The following is a 14,689-nucleotide window of genomic DNA, read 5'->3' on the forward strand; positions in this document are numbered from 1 at the left end:
TATAAACATATAATCTAATTAGTAAAATAAAATGGTTTTACCAGTTTCACTGTGAGAGATCTCAGGATCTGGTTTATGGGAAAGTCGTTCATCTTTTGGAACTGAAAGAAAAAGATTATACAACACTGCATACCACTGGAGTGACCATAATCTTTAGGTGTAAATCCCTAAAGCATGAAGGATGCAAAGACTTAAGAGCAAAGCTTCGAAAGAACAACCATTCTTTCAAGATGGAAACTACAGCTTCCTGGAGGAGGGTCTGGTTACCGCGAACAGATGTGAAGTTGGTCATAGTTGATGTTGAAGCTTCACTTAAAAAAAAAAAAACTGGGGGTGTTGGGGAGAGAGACAGAAGAAAAACAAAGAAAAGGAAATGGGTAATCTAAACACAAGGAATTCATTTTCCCTTAAGGTTGTTGCTTTCAAAACTTTCAAAAAGAAAAATTTTGAGCTCAAGTGGTAGCTGCCATCTGACACTCACTAAAATTCAGATAGCAGTAGAAAATACATTAAATCAGATAAATGGATAAATGGTTCTCAGACTAAGACAAGAGACAGAAATCTTGAGTACATAAGAGGCAGAACAAAACTTCATTGCAAGTGGCACTAAAAAAATTGCTGTGGAAAGAAAATAAAGCCAATGGAACAGACCAGCCACTAGAGGAAGCTGTGTGTGAAACTTATGGCTATGATCAGGACAGAATAATTACTAGACAAAACTACACTACTACCAACTTCTGCCTTCCTTGGGGGCTTCTTGTGTGTCAGGTGTTAAGCGTGCCTAACATCTAAGAATATTAAGATAACTTCAGCTAAATAATAGACCAGTTCATAGTAGAAACACAATAGAGTTTGAATGTTTGTGTTCTTTGTTAACAAAATGAAATAGGTTGGCCACCAACTGTTGTTTTACCAAGGGAAAATACCAGAGTGGTATCAGATCGCCAAGCCAAAACCTGAACCGTGGCAGGGCGCCCCTATAGCAAGGCCCTGCCTAGGCCTACTTTCTTAAAGCAAAGCTTTCCTTTCACACTGAGGATTCTCAAGACACCATCATCTCTTTGGTAGGTAGTGTGATTTCCTTGCATCCTACTGGAAACTTTAAAAATCAAAAGTTAGGGAGGAACTCTGCCTCACAATGATGATGAAGAAACCATCACACCTTGAGGCAGCTGAGCACAACTTAGGTTGTCTAGAATGGACTTTTTCTGTTTTGATTGGGGAAAGAGGGATGGTTTAATTCACATGCCACATTGGTTCTTACTCTAGAATAATACTGGCACAATTACAACGGTAAATTACCATTCTGGATTTTGAAACATGACTAGTAGGACTAGTAGAATAAAGACTTTACTCAAACTACTCAAAAGGCAAGGTTGCACATGCCTTTAATGCCAGCATCTGGGAGGCAGAGGCAAGAAAATCTCTGTGAGTTCCAGGCCAGCCTGATCAGAATGCTCATATGTGTAAAGAAAAAAAAAAATCAGAGGAATTTGAAAGTCTCATGTTTTTATTTGTTTATATAATATAGGAAAGGATCAGTAATTCATAAAGTTGAAGAAAATTCACCACAGTACCAAACTCTTGTCCATTCCACTTGGTGTTTTGGGGAATTCATTTCCAACTTTAAACCAAGACTAAACGTTTACTTGGAGGCTGAGGGGAAAGGTGCTTTGATTTAGCTCTGCCAAGGCCAAGAAGATGCTAAAAAGAATGCTGTTTATAGATGTCTATTAATTACAGTTCCAGGCTAGACACAGAAGACCTGGGATTAAGGGAGAAAAAGATATGCTACTCACAAACCCGCCATACTCTAAACACATCAGTGGCAGCTCCTTCAGCTCCCTGCAGAGTCTGAGAGGCTAATGTGGATTCCAGCTGCTCATGCTGGCACCTCCCTTTCCAGCACGAAGTGGAGATTTAATAAACTGCAGAGCAAACTTTCTAGTGCAGGTGAAATCAGTGGAACAGAAAGCAGCTGAATGATCCCCAGCAAAGGCCTGTGAATCATTTCCCCTACTTGATCCACTGCTGCTCAGTCAGAGTTTCTCCCCTTTGTGGCCCTCATCTGTATATTAACTCAAATATGATTAGAATCCCGAAAACATGTCCTCCATGCTGGGGGGGGGCATCTCATCAACATAAATGATGATGATAATTTGTTTGATTTGTAAGGCAGTTTTGATTTCCTTGTATTTACCATTAGTGTACCATTACTATATATAATTACATTGACTGATTTATCATTAATATGAACTGTCCAATCAATTAGGTCAACCATCTTTTTGGGTAAATTGGGTCACTCTAAAGAAAAATTAACTTTCAAAGGGTACTTCTGTGTAGGAAATGTCAAGCGGGGACAATTGTAAAATTCACAGGCGTGAATGTGTCACTGGAGTTCAGTGATAAAATCAAAACACTATTGGGGAAAAGCTGGTATAATATGTCAGAGAGTTTACACCACCTGTGGTTTGCAACCAGATCGACTCCTTTACAAACATGAAATATGTAGACTATGTGGGATTCTCCTTACTACGGGCATAAGAGGGACCAAATGTCACACCCCCGTGAAGGATACTACCTGTGCCTTCCTTGTGTTACTGGCCTACCCGTTTCCATCCCCCCTAAAGCATGTTAGCTTCCATTATTTAGTTCTATCCTACTTAGTTCTTGATATAGGGTTCCAGGTATCCCAGGCTGGTCCCAAACTTGCCACGTAGCTGAGGCTGACTTATAATTTATGATTCTTTTGACTACAGCTCCCAAGCACTGAGATTGTATCATGACCAGACAAAAGTATGTAACTTTTGTTTTCAGTGCTAGGGGCTGAACCTAGGGCCATGGGCACATCAGCCCAATGCTCTAATACTGAGATATACTCAGCCATTTTATCCTCTAGTTTTCTCACTACTTCATACTTCTCTTCCAATGAGTTCCTTCCTCTATAAAATTATTCAAATCCAACAATCCTAACAAAACTCACCAACTATAAAATGAACAACAATCTCTGGTTCTAGGAAAAAACATTCTGTACTTGATATAATTCTCTCTACCTTTTCAGTGTAATAACAGTCTTAGTACACCTAAAACTAGAATTCTTAAGGCACCTATAAAAATGAAAACCAGATCTTTGTCCCCAGCCAGACGAGAAAGGCGACCCTAGCAAGTCCTGAATACCCCAAGACTCCAGAAAAACAAGAGTTGGAGTTAAAAGCACTGGTCATGGTGATGTTACAGGAACACATGAAGGACATAAATAAATCTCTTAGAGAAATTCAGGAGGAAATAGATCAAAAGTTAGAAGCCCTTACAAGGGAAACACAAAAATCATTAAAAGAAATTTAGGAGAATACAAGTCAAAAGATAGAAGCCAATGAGGAGGAAACGCAACAATCAGTTAAAGAAATACAGGAGAAGTTTGGTCAACAGGCTGAGATCATGAAAGAGGAACCATAAAAATCTCTTAAAGAATTATAGGAAAACACAAACAAGCAAGTGAAGGAGCTGAGCAAAACTATCCAGGATCTAGAAACAGAAGTAGAAACAACTAAGAAATCACAAAGGGAGACAACTTTGGAGATAGAAAATCTTGGGAAGAAATCAGGGGCCATAGATGCAAATATCAACAACAGAATACAAGAGAGAAGAAAGAATCTCAGATGCTGAAGATACCATAGAAACCATGGACTCAACAGTAAAAAAAACAATGCAAAACGCAAAAAGCTTTTAACCCAAAACATCCAGGAAATCCAGGACACAATGAGAAGGCCAAACCTAAGGATCATAGGCATAGATGAGAGTGAAGATTTACAACTTAGAGGGCCAGCAAATATCTTCAATAAAATTATGGAAGAAAACTTCCCTAACCTAAAGAGAGAGATGCCCATGAATATACAAGAAACCAACAGAAATCCAAACAGACTGGACCAGAACAAAAATACCTCCTGTCACATAATAATCAAAACCCTAAATATACTAAACAAAGAAATAATATTAAAAGCAGTAAGAGAAAAAGGCCAAGTAACATATAAAGGAAGACCTATCAGAATCACACCAGACTTCTCACCAGAGACTATGAAAGCTAGAAGATCCTGGGCAGATCTCATGCAGACTCTAAGAGAACACAAATGCCAGCCAAAACTACTATACCCAGCAAAACTCTCAATCACCATAGATGGAGAAACCAAGATATTCCATGACAAAACCAAGTTTACCCAATATCTATCCACAAACCCAGGCCTACAAAGGATAGTAGGAGGAAAACACCAATACAAGGAGGGAAACTTCACCCTGGAAAAAGCAAGAGAGTAACCTTCTTTCATTAAACCCAAAAGAAGATAACCAATCAAATATAAAAAAAAATCATCAAAAATGACAGGAAGTAATAATCACTATTCATTAATATCTCTTAATACCAATGGACTCAATTCCCCAATAAAAAAACATAGACTAACAGACTGGATACGTAAACAAGACCCTACATTTTGCTGCATACAGGAAACACACCTCAGTGTCAAAGACAAACACTACCTTAGAGTAAAAGGTGGGAAGACAATTTTACAAGCAAATGGTCTCAGGAAACAAGCCGGAGTAGCCACTCTAATATCAGATAAAATTGACTTTCAAACCAAAGTCATCAAAAGAGACACTGAGGGACATTTCTTGCTGGTCAAAGGGAAAATACACCAAGAAGAACTCGCAATCCTGAACATCTATGCTCCAAATGCAAAAGTACCCTCATTCATAGAAGAAACTTTACTAAAGCTCAAATCACACATTTCACCTAACACAATAATTGTGGGTGACTTCAACACTCCACTCTCCTCAATAGACTGATCAGGAAAACAGAAACTAAACAGGGCCACAGTGAAACTAATTGAAGCTTTGGACCAATTAGAGTTAACAGATATATATATATATATATATATATATATATATATATATATATATATATATATATATATAACATTTCATCCTAAAACAAAAGAATATACCTTTTTCTCAGCACCTCATGGGACCTTCTCCAAAATCAATCATATAATTGGTCACAAGACAGACCTCAACAAATATAAGAAGATCGAAATAGTCCCATGCCTCCTATCAGATCACTATGGAGTAAAAGTTGTCTTCAATAGCAACAAAATCAACATAAAGCTCACATACACATGGAAACTGAACAATACTCTACTCAATGATACCTTGGTCAAGGAAGAAATACAGAAAGAAATCAAAGACTTTTTAGAATTTAATGAAAATGAAGACACGACATACCCAAATCTATGGGACATAATGATAGCAGTGCTAAGAGGAAAACTCATAGACCTGAGTGCCTCCAAAAAGAAAATGGAGAAAGCATACACTAGCAGCTTAATGAGACACCTGAAAGCCCTGGAACAAAAAGAAGCTATTTCACCCAAGAGGAGTAGAAGACAGGAAATCATCAAACTCAGGGCTGAAATCAATCAAGTAGAAACAAAGAGAACCATACAAAGAATCAAGAAAACCAGGAGCTGGTTCTTTGAAAAAATCAACAAGATAGATAAACGCTTAGCCAGACTAACCAAGGGGCACAGAGACAGTATCCAGATTAACAAAATTAGAAATGAAAAGGGAGATATAACAACAGAAACAGAGGAAATTCAAAAAATCATCAGATCCTACTACAAAAGCCTATACTCAACACAACTGGAGAATCTGGAGGAAATGGATAGTTTCCTGGACAGATATCAAACACCAAAATTAAATCAGGATCAAATAGATCATCTAAACAGTCCCATAACCCCTAAAGAAATAGAAGAGGTCAAAGAAAGTCTCCCAACCAAAAAAAGCATGGGGCCAGATGGTTTTAGTGCAGAATCCTATCAGACCTTCAAAGAAGACCTAACACCAATACTCTTCAAACTATTCCACAAAATAGAAACAGAAGGAACACTACCCAACTCCTTCTACGGAGCCACAATTATGCTGATACCAAAACCACACAAAGATCCAACAAAGAAAGAGAACTACAGGCCAATTTCCCTTATGAATATCGATGCAAAAATACTAAATAAAATTCTTGCTAACCGAATTCAAGAACACATCAAAACAATCATCCACCATGATCAAGTAGGCTTCATCCCAGGGATGCAGGGATGGTTCAATATAAGGAAAGTCAACAATGCTATCCACTACATAAACAAACTCAAAAGAAAAAAGCCACATGATCATTTCATTAGATGCTGAAAAAACATTTGACAAAATTCAGCATCCTTTCATGCTGGAAGTCTTGCAAAGAAAAGAAATTCAGGGCCCATACCTAAACATAGTTAAAGTAATATACAGCAAACTGGTAACCAACATCAAACTAAATGGAGAGAAACTTGAAGCAATCCCACTAAAATCAGGGACTAGAAAAGGCTGCCCTCTCTCTCCATATCTTTTCCATATAGTACTTGAAGATCTAGCTAGAGCAATTAGACAACATAAGGAGGTCAAAGGGAAACAAATTGGAAAGGCAGAAATAAAATTATAACTATTTGCAGATGATATGATAGTATACTTAAGTGACCCAAAAAAGTCCACCAGAGAACTTCTGCAGTTGATAAACAACTTCAGCAAAGTGGTTGGTTATAAAATCAACTCAAGCAAATCAGTAGCCTTCCTATACTCAAAGGATAAACAGGCTGAGAAAGAAGTTAGGGAAATGACAACCTTCACAATAGCCATAAACAATATAAAGTATCTTGGTGTGACTCTAACCAAACATATAAAAGATCTGTATGAGAAGAACTTTAGGTCTCTGAAGAAGGAAATCGAAGATCTCAGAAAATGGAAAAATCTGCCATGCTCTTGGATTGGCAGGATTAATATAGTTAAAACAGCCATCTTGCCAAAAGCAATTTAGAGATTCAATGCAATCCCCATCAAAATCCCAACTCAGTTCTTCTTAGAGTTAGAAAAAGGAATTCTCAAATTAATCTGGAATAACAAAAAATCCCCGGGTAGCTAAAACTATTCTCAACAGTAAAAGAGCTTTTGGGGGGAATCAATATCCCAGACCTCAAGCAATTCTACAGAGAAATAGTGTTAAAAACGGTGTGGTATTGGCACAGCAACAGACAAGTGGACCAATGGAATAGAATTGAAGACCTAGAAATGAATCCACACACCTATGGTCACTTGATCTTCGACAAAGGAGCGGAAAACATCCCGTGGAAAAAAGATAGTCTTTTCAACAAATGGTGCTAGCTCAACTGGGGGTCAGCATGCAGAAGATTGCGAATTGATCCATTCTTCTCTCCTTGTACTAAGGTCAACTCCAAGTGGATCAAGGACCTCCACATAAAACCAGACACCCTGAAACTAATAAAAAAGAAACTGGGGAAGACCCTTGAGGACATCAGTACAGGGGGAAAGTTCCTGAACAGAACACCAATAGCTTATGCTTTAAGATCAAGAATTGACAAATGGGACCTCATAAAATTACAAAGTTTCTGTAAGGCAAAGGACACTATCAAAAGGACAAAACAGCAACCAACAAACTGGGAAAAGATCTTCACCAACCCTACATCTGATAGAGGGCTAATATCCAATATATACAAAGAACTCAAGAAGTTAGACCCCAGGAAACCAAATAACCCTATTAAAAATGGGGTGCAGATCTACACAAAGAATTTTCACCTGAAGAAATTCGGATGGCTGAGAAGCACCTTAAGAAATGCTCAACATCATTAGTCATTAGGGAAATGCAAGTCAAAACAACCTTGAGATTTCACCTCACACCAGTCAGAATGGCTAAGGTTAAAAACTCAGGAGACAGCAGGTGTTGGCGAGGATGTGGAAAAAGAGGAACCCTCCTTCACTGCTGGTGGATTGCAAGATGGTACAACCACTCTGGAAATAAGTCTGGAGGTTCCTCAGAAAACTGAATGTGACACTACCGGAGGACCCTGCTATACCACTCTTGGGCATATACCTAGAGGATTCCCCGGCATGCAATAAGGACACATGCTCTACTATGTTCATAGCAGCCTTATTTATAATAGCCAGAAGCTGGAAAGAACCCAGATGTCCCTCAATTGAGGAATGGATACAGAAAATGTGGTATATTTACACAATGGAATACTACTCAGCAATTAAAAACAATGAATTCATGAAATTTATAGGCAAATGGTTGGAACTGGAAAGTATCATCCTATGTGAGGAAACCCAATCACAAAAGAATATACATGGAATGCAATCACTGATAAGTTGATATTAACTAGCCCCAAAGCTATGAATACCCAAGGCACAAGTAGCATATCAAATGACTCCCATGAAGAAATAAGGAGAGGGCCTTGATCCTGGAAAGGCCTGTTCCAGTATTGTAAGGGAGTAACAGGACAGAGAAAAAGGAGGGAAGTGATTGGAGAATGAGTGTATAGAAGACTTATGGGACATATGGAGTGAAGGGAACTGGGAAAAGGGAAAGCGTGTGGAATGTAAACAAAGAATTTAAAAAAATAAAAAAAAATGAAAACCACCAGACTGTACAATAGAGAGAGGTACAATTAAATTAATCTCACATGCCTCTGTCCTTGCATTTCAGTGCATGTGTGTGGGACAGCACGGTACAATTCAGGTTAAACACAGCATAAGATATTTACCAGATGTAATGTCTGCCACTTCAGGACTTGGTGGCACTGAAGTAGTATGCAGGGATCCCTTAGGAACTGAAAGAGAGAAACTCAGGTCATGTGAGTCACTGGAATTCTTTGTTTCTTAGTCATGCTAATACAACAGGCCTAGCAGGGAATAAGCTTGAACTGTATTAAAAAAAAAAAAAAAAAAAAAAAAAGCAGCAGCGACGGAGACAGACAGAAAAGGGTAATACAAACATTACAGACCAGGCATGAAAATTCCTTGTTTTTGGAAAATGAAGTCTGAGACATAATGTTTGACAAGTCATCAGGATAAAGAGGTTTTTGGTGGTGTCATTTGTTTGTTTTTAATCTTCCTGTCAAAGGAGACAGGGATTAATGTAAAGCTTCATTCTCCTTTCTGGATATGCTTGCTTGACTTGTGTTGACGGCAGGGATCACATTAAGTTCCAGAGCTGAGAGTTGCAGCTCAAGGGCCAGACGCAATGACTGTGCCTGGATCCAGGCTTTTGATACCCCAGTTCTGTGGGTCAGATTTTACTTTGCTCCTTATGGTTAATTGGAAGTGATAAACCCTGTCTTACAGGGCAAGTATGAGTACTAAATGTGAACTGTGAATGATGTGATAACTGTACTACCCTAAAGTTTCATCAGTTTCCCCAGGATCTTCATAAATGTGGCAGTAAAGGAGCTCACAACAGCCTGGTTTACACTTTCTTTTACGTCTCCAAAATTAGTCATACTCATAATTTTGATTGTTGTAATGATCGTATTGTTGTTTGATGGTTGTAAGATATCTAAGTATAAAATTATTTTTAGGGTCATTATGGCCCAAGAGCAAAGAACTTTGCTTTAATGGCTTATAGTGATTATTTGTTCCAAATTTTTAGTTCTATTTCATCTTAGAGAACTAAACACATATATAAATTTTATAATTTAATTCATAGAGATGCTCTGAAATATCTAGAAAGATAACCTACCTATTACGAAATTTTATACTGAAAAAAGGTACGTGTAAACCTTGTGTTGTATGTTGAGAGAAACAGTAGTGTTAGTTGACATTTGGCTAACTGATTATACATACAGGTTATTCACTCATGCAGGAGGTCTCTTAAGGTTTATGCTATTCAAAGATAACAGAGGAGAAACTAGGGCATGTATATTTATTTTTCAAACATTTTATAGGCTGACAGCATTGCTCAGTGAGTTAAGGGTCCCGCCACTAAACCTTACAACCCGAGTTTGATATTCAGAACTAACATGGCTGAGATAAACATGCACCTAACCTTTTCCTCTGACTTTCGCATTTGTGCAGTACCACACACATACACAGACACACACACAATATAAATAAAATATAAACAATAACAGTTTAAAATACTTATGTGCACATGCACACATTCTTGAAAGGCTATAAAATCTAATGTATTATTTGGATTTGTTTTTTAAGAAACATATTCTCATGTTGAAAGAAAGATCTAAGTTCCATCACTTAAAAAACATCATTATAATACATTTTGATTTCCGTTGTTAGTTTTCTCTTATTAAATTATCACTAACAAGGTCAGAAACATTTGGGTTGCAGCTGCTCTTCACTGCAGAGGCCAAAGGACTGGAAGCTGGCTCAGTTGGAACAAAACCAAACACCTCTGTCCTTGTAGTTTGCTATCCCTCCAGCCTCCCAAGGTCAGTATGGAGTGAACTGGGTTAGTTCTCTTCATTCTGAGCTTATTTATCTTGTGTTGGTTAAAAAGCTAATTTAAAATTAACCAAATTTAAAAATATGCAGTTTAATCATAGGAAATCATAGAAGGGTCCTAATTTACTGCACTGAAGTTTATTAAGTACAAAGTATTCTTCAAAAAGATAAAATCACTAATAAATGTTTTCCAGTAGTTTATATCCCCTTCACTTAACTTTGTGTTCAGGAATTTATAGTCTAGAAGTTGGAACTCCTAGCATGTCTTACTTTACATTTATCATTTTATTGTCTTTAAAATTTCCATTTGTCCTTATCTAATACTCTTGTCCTATGCTATGTGTTCAATAAAATCTTGATAGCTGCTTGCCATGTAATTTTAACAACTATTTAATTTTATAAAGTATTAATTTTATACTGACATTTTAACATACCTGATTTATTTAGTAACAGTCACTTAAAATATTTGACATATTTTAGTCCTGCTTTATTCACTAATTATTATTTTTTATTTAATGATTAATCATTTTTACCAGAATTCCACATATCTCCACATTCTAAGAGTTGATTGTGATTTTAAATTTCTAATTCTCTAGGAAATGTTACATTGGGATCTTTGTATATTTATACTTCAAAAATATTATTGTCATAATAGAATTTTGTAGTTAATGTGAACAGATCTAATAATAGACAAAGTAGAACAGGTTTTTGATTATCAATGAGATGGAGAACATAGAATAGTCTTTTTAATCAATGTTCTTAAGAAGAAGAATAAATACAGAATCAAATGTTAGAGGAAATAACTGAAACAATAACAGAGATCCTGAAATTATTTAAGTTATTCCTGGTAGGATTCAAGAATTGTCACCTGGGTCAAGACTAATACAATGTTGATAAATATTTTTTTTCCTGCTTCCGCACCATTTGTGACATTAGCTTTTCTTTCCTGGTTTAGCGGGCAAGAAGCCCTCAGATAATTTTTGTAAGCAGGACTCATATTAGTGCTCATTAAGTTGTGTCACTGGCAAGGAGATGGGAGCACATTCTGGGATCATGGGAAGGTCAGAAGGATAGCCTAAAATTGTAGGGGAAGGGAGTAAGTGGCTCTTCTAAGAAAACTTGTTCTTGGCCATTCCTCTCTGAAACAATAAGACATTAGGACTGAGTTCTCCCTGTGTGTGCTTTCTGATTAAGTTCAACATATAAACAAAAATACTTTGTGTTACCGAAGAAAGGGAGCCTTATTTGACGATGGCTGAAAACTCAATTTGCAGGAACTAAGTAACTAACTCACTAACTTCAGGTTTGTACAACCACTTGGAAATCAATTAGGTGGTTTCTCAGAAAATTAGGAATAGTTATACCTCAAGACCCAGCTACATCACTCTTGGGCATATAACGAAAGGATACTCCACCATACCACAATGATGACTATACTCAGCTATGTTCATAGCAGCTTTATTTGTAATAGCTACAAAATGGAAACAACCTAGATGTCCCTCAACTGAAGAACAGATAAAGAAAAATGTGGTTCATTTACACAATGGAATACTACTCAGCTATTAAAAACAATGAATTTATGAAATTCTTAGGCAAATGGATAGAGCTAGAAAATATCATCCTGAGCAAGATAACCCATACTCGAAAGGACATGCATGGTGTATACTTACTGATACGTGGATATTAGCCATACAGAATACTTATAGTACACTCCACAGACCCAAAGAAACTAAGTAATAAGGAGGACCAAAGGGAGGATGCTTGAATCTCACTCAGAAGGGAAAATGAAATAGACATTGGAGGTGGCTGGAGAGAGGGAACTGGTTGGAAGAGGTGGTAGGGAGGGGAACTGGGATGGGAGAGAGGGGGAGAGGGCTAGGGAAGAGAACAGAAACTAGGAGTTGTATCTCTGGAGTGAGCCAGAGACATGGGACTGCAAAGGCTCCTGGGAATCTATGGGGGTGACCTGAGATGAGGCTCTTACCAGCAGGAGATATGGAAACTGAAGTTGCAACCTCATGTAGTCAGGCAGGACTTCCAGAGAAGGGAGCGGGACACCCACCCACAAAACCTTTGACTCAAAATTTGTCCTGCCTACAGGATGTGCAGGGATAAAGATAGAACAGAGATTGGGGGAATGGCCAACTAATGACTGTCCCAATTTGAGATCAATTTGAGATCCCATGGGAGAGAATCAACCCCTGACACTATTAATGGTATTCTACTATGCTTGTAGAGAGAAGCCTAGCATAACTGTCTCCTGAGAGGCTTCATCAGCAGCTAATGGAAACAGATGCTTCCATCAGCTGCTATCTAACCCACCACCAAACACTAGGTGGAGCTCAGGGAGTCTTGTGAAGAGTGGGGAAAAGGATTGAGGGAACTGGAGGAGTCATGGACATCATACAAAGACCTACAGAGTAAACTAACCTGGGCCCACAGGGGCTCACAGAAACTACACTTATGTAGCAGGTGGGCAGCTTGGTCTTCACGTGGGTCCCTCAACAAACGGAATGCGTGTTGGGTGACTATCTTTGGCCCTGTTGCCTGTCTTTGGATCCCCTTTCCCCTAGCTGCGCTGTCTTGTCTGGCCTTGGTGGGAGAAGATACCCTTAGTCCTGCTGGGACTTGATGTGCCAGGGTGGGTTGGTACCCATGAAGGGTCTTCAATTCTCTGAGAAGAAGGAGAATGGGGAAGAGGTGTTAGTGGGAGGATGGGACAGGGAGGAGAGGAGGGATGGGGTGCTGCGATCCAGACGTAAAGTGAATAAATAAAAAAATAAGTGATGCATAACATATTCTATTACATAATAAAGTGTTCAAATATGAAAAAAAACCCAAACAAACAAAAAGAAGTTAAAGCCTAAGCTCTGTGGTTACCTGGCTCTTTTGCTGGCGTTCTTGAGTGTGGTGTTTTCAGCTTGGGAGGCGTGCTGGTTGTCTGCCTGGGAGCTAAAGGAAAGACATAGGTTCACAGCTTTGGAGCCCTTGGCCCTTCAAGAACTATAGTGTTTTCTAAAAGCTCAAAGGTAGTTGCTGAGTGACTGAAGATAAATAAAGTCAATAATTGATGTCAATATCTCCAGAGCTACAAAGAAGAGGGAGATGAAAGATACAGGATAAAAGAGGTAGATAAAACACACCTCAAATATTCAGCTTGCAAATAAATATTCAGCTTTGAACTGTTGGTATTTTAGAAACATCTACTTCAAATACTTTTTAAATAGGTTAAAAACAAAGTCATCTCATTACTAATCCGCATGTGAACATGAATATGTAGATGTATTCTTTAAATACAAACCCATCTTTTCTAAATAAAGAAATTACTATGACAAAAATTCAAATAGAATAATTTAAATAGCAATCCAATAGAAAACTTAATTTTACTAAGCAAAGCACAATTTCACTGGCTATGTTGGGGAAGAAAAATTGAACACTGAAGACACTTTTCTGCAAAGCATTATTCCTTCACTGGAGAAACTCTAGGAAAGGCTATGGAGCAAATTAGTATAAAATAATTTTTGTTCTTCAATGAGAAGATTAAAATTATATCCCAACAACGGAAAGTAATTGTCAGGTCCAGAGCTGCAGCCTCTGAGAACAGTGCCTTTGGAATAACTAAAATAATAAAAATCAGAACACACAGTGGCACATGGCTTTAGACACCTTAAGAAAAAGACTGCTGAAAATAAGAATTATTCCATAACAGAAGTTTGATAAGAAGCAACAAAATGGTGTTAATACTATGTAGTTTCAGGACCTTTAAGAAACATTCACTAAAAATGAGTTTTTAGGCACTGGAAGAGTGCATGAGTCCTCAGGTATAGCTTCAGGGTAGCTTCTTCCTGATAATAAATGGAAATATACAAGGTACACAGTGATTCCAGGACTCTTCTCTGGCCTGTACAGAGACAAATACTAGGATACACATGAGGTTATTTTGGCTGAATAACACAGTGGTTTAGAGTGCCACTGTGTTAGTCATGGCTAACAGAATCATTTACCACACCGACTGAAGTGACATTTACGAAGCATTTGAATCCTAAAATGAATGATTTGAGCTTATTACTGATGTAATGGCTAAGCCCCCTTTCTTGCCAAGGTCCCAATTAATGTGCTATGTGTTTTCCTAAGGCAAAAAGACAAAGTTAAGACAAAGGCATGTTCAGAAATAATTCCTGGAAGTGCCATCCATGACAGTCAGGCAGACTTGGGGTATATCCCTGGGATCCCAGTACTAGGAAGGTTGAAGCAAGAGGAACATGAATTCTGGGTCAGCCTGGTCGAAAAGGCAGGCTCTTGTTCTCAAACAAAAACAAAAAGAAAAAACAGGTGGTATATATAATTAGACACTCATTAATATGTTAGT

The 14,689-nt window shown here is 37.9% G+C and overlaps 1 protein-coding gene across 36 annotated transcripts in view; it reads right to left on the reverse strand.

Moving 5' to 3' along the window:
• Abi3bp (ABI family member 3 binding protein) overlaps positions 1–14,689 on the reverse strand; it is a 230,040-nt gene that overhangs the window by 43,350 nt on the left and 172,001 nt on the right. For 35 of the 36 annotated variants that reach the window (XM_052159205.1, XM_052159202.1, XM_052159201.1 and 32 more), the window contains 3 exons: positions 13,201–13,272; positions 8,628–8,693; positions 42–101 (listed from right to left, as the gene is read on the reverse strand). The exons of the other annotated variant lie outside the window; for it this stretch is intronic. In XM_052159205.1, coding sequence (XP_052015165.1) covers positions 42–101; positions 8,628–8,693; positions 13,201–13,272 — 198 coding nt within the window. The remainder of the gene's footprint in view (positions 1–41; positions 102–8,627; positions 8,694–13,200; positions 13,273–14,689) is intronic. 36 annotated transcript variants of the gene reach the window in all.

Source organism: Apodemus sylvaticus, chromosome 15 (genome assembly GCF_947179515.1).
Source record: "Apodemus sylvaticus chromosome 15, mApoSyl1.1, whole genome shotgun sequence".
NCBI lineage: Eukaryota > Metazoa > Chordata > Mammalia > Rodentia > Muridae > Apodemus > Apodemus sylvaticus.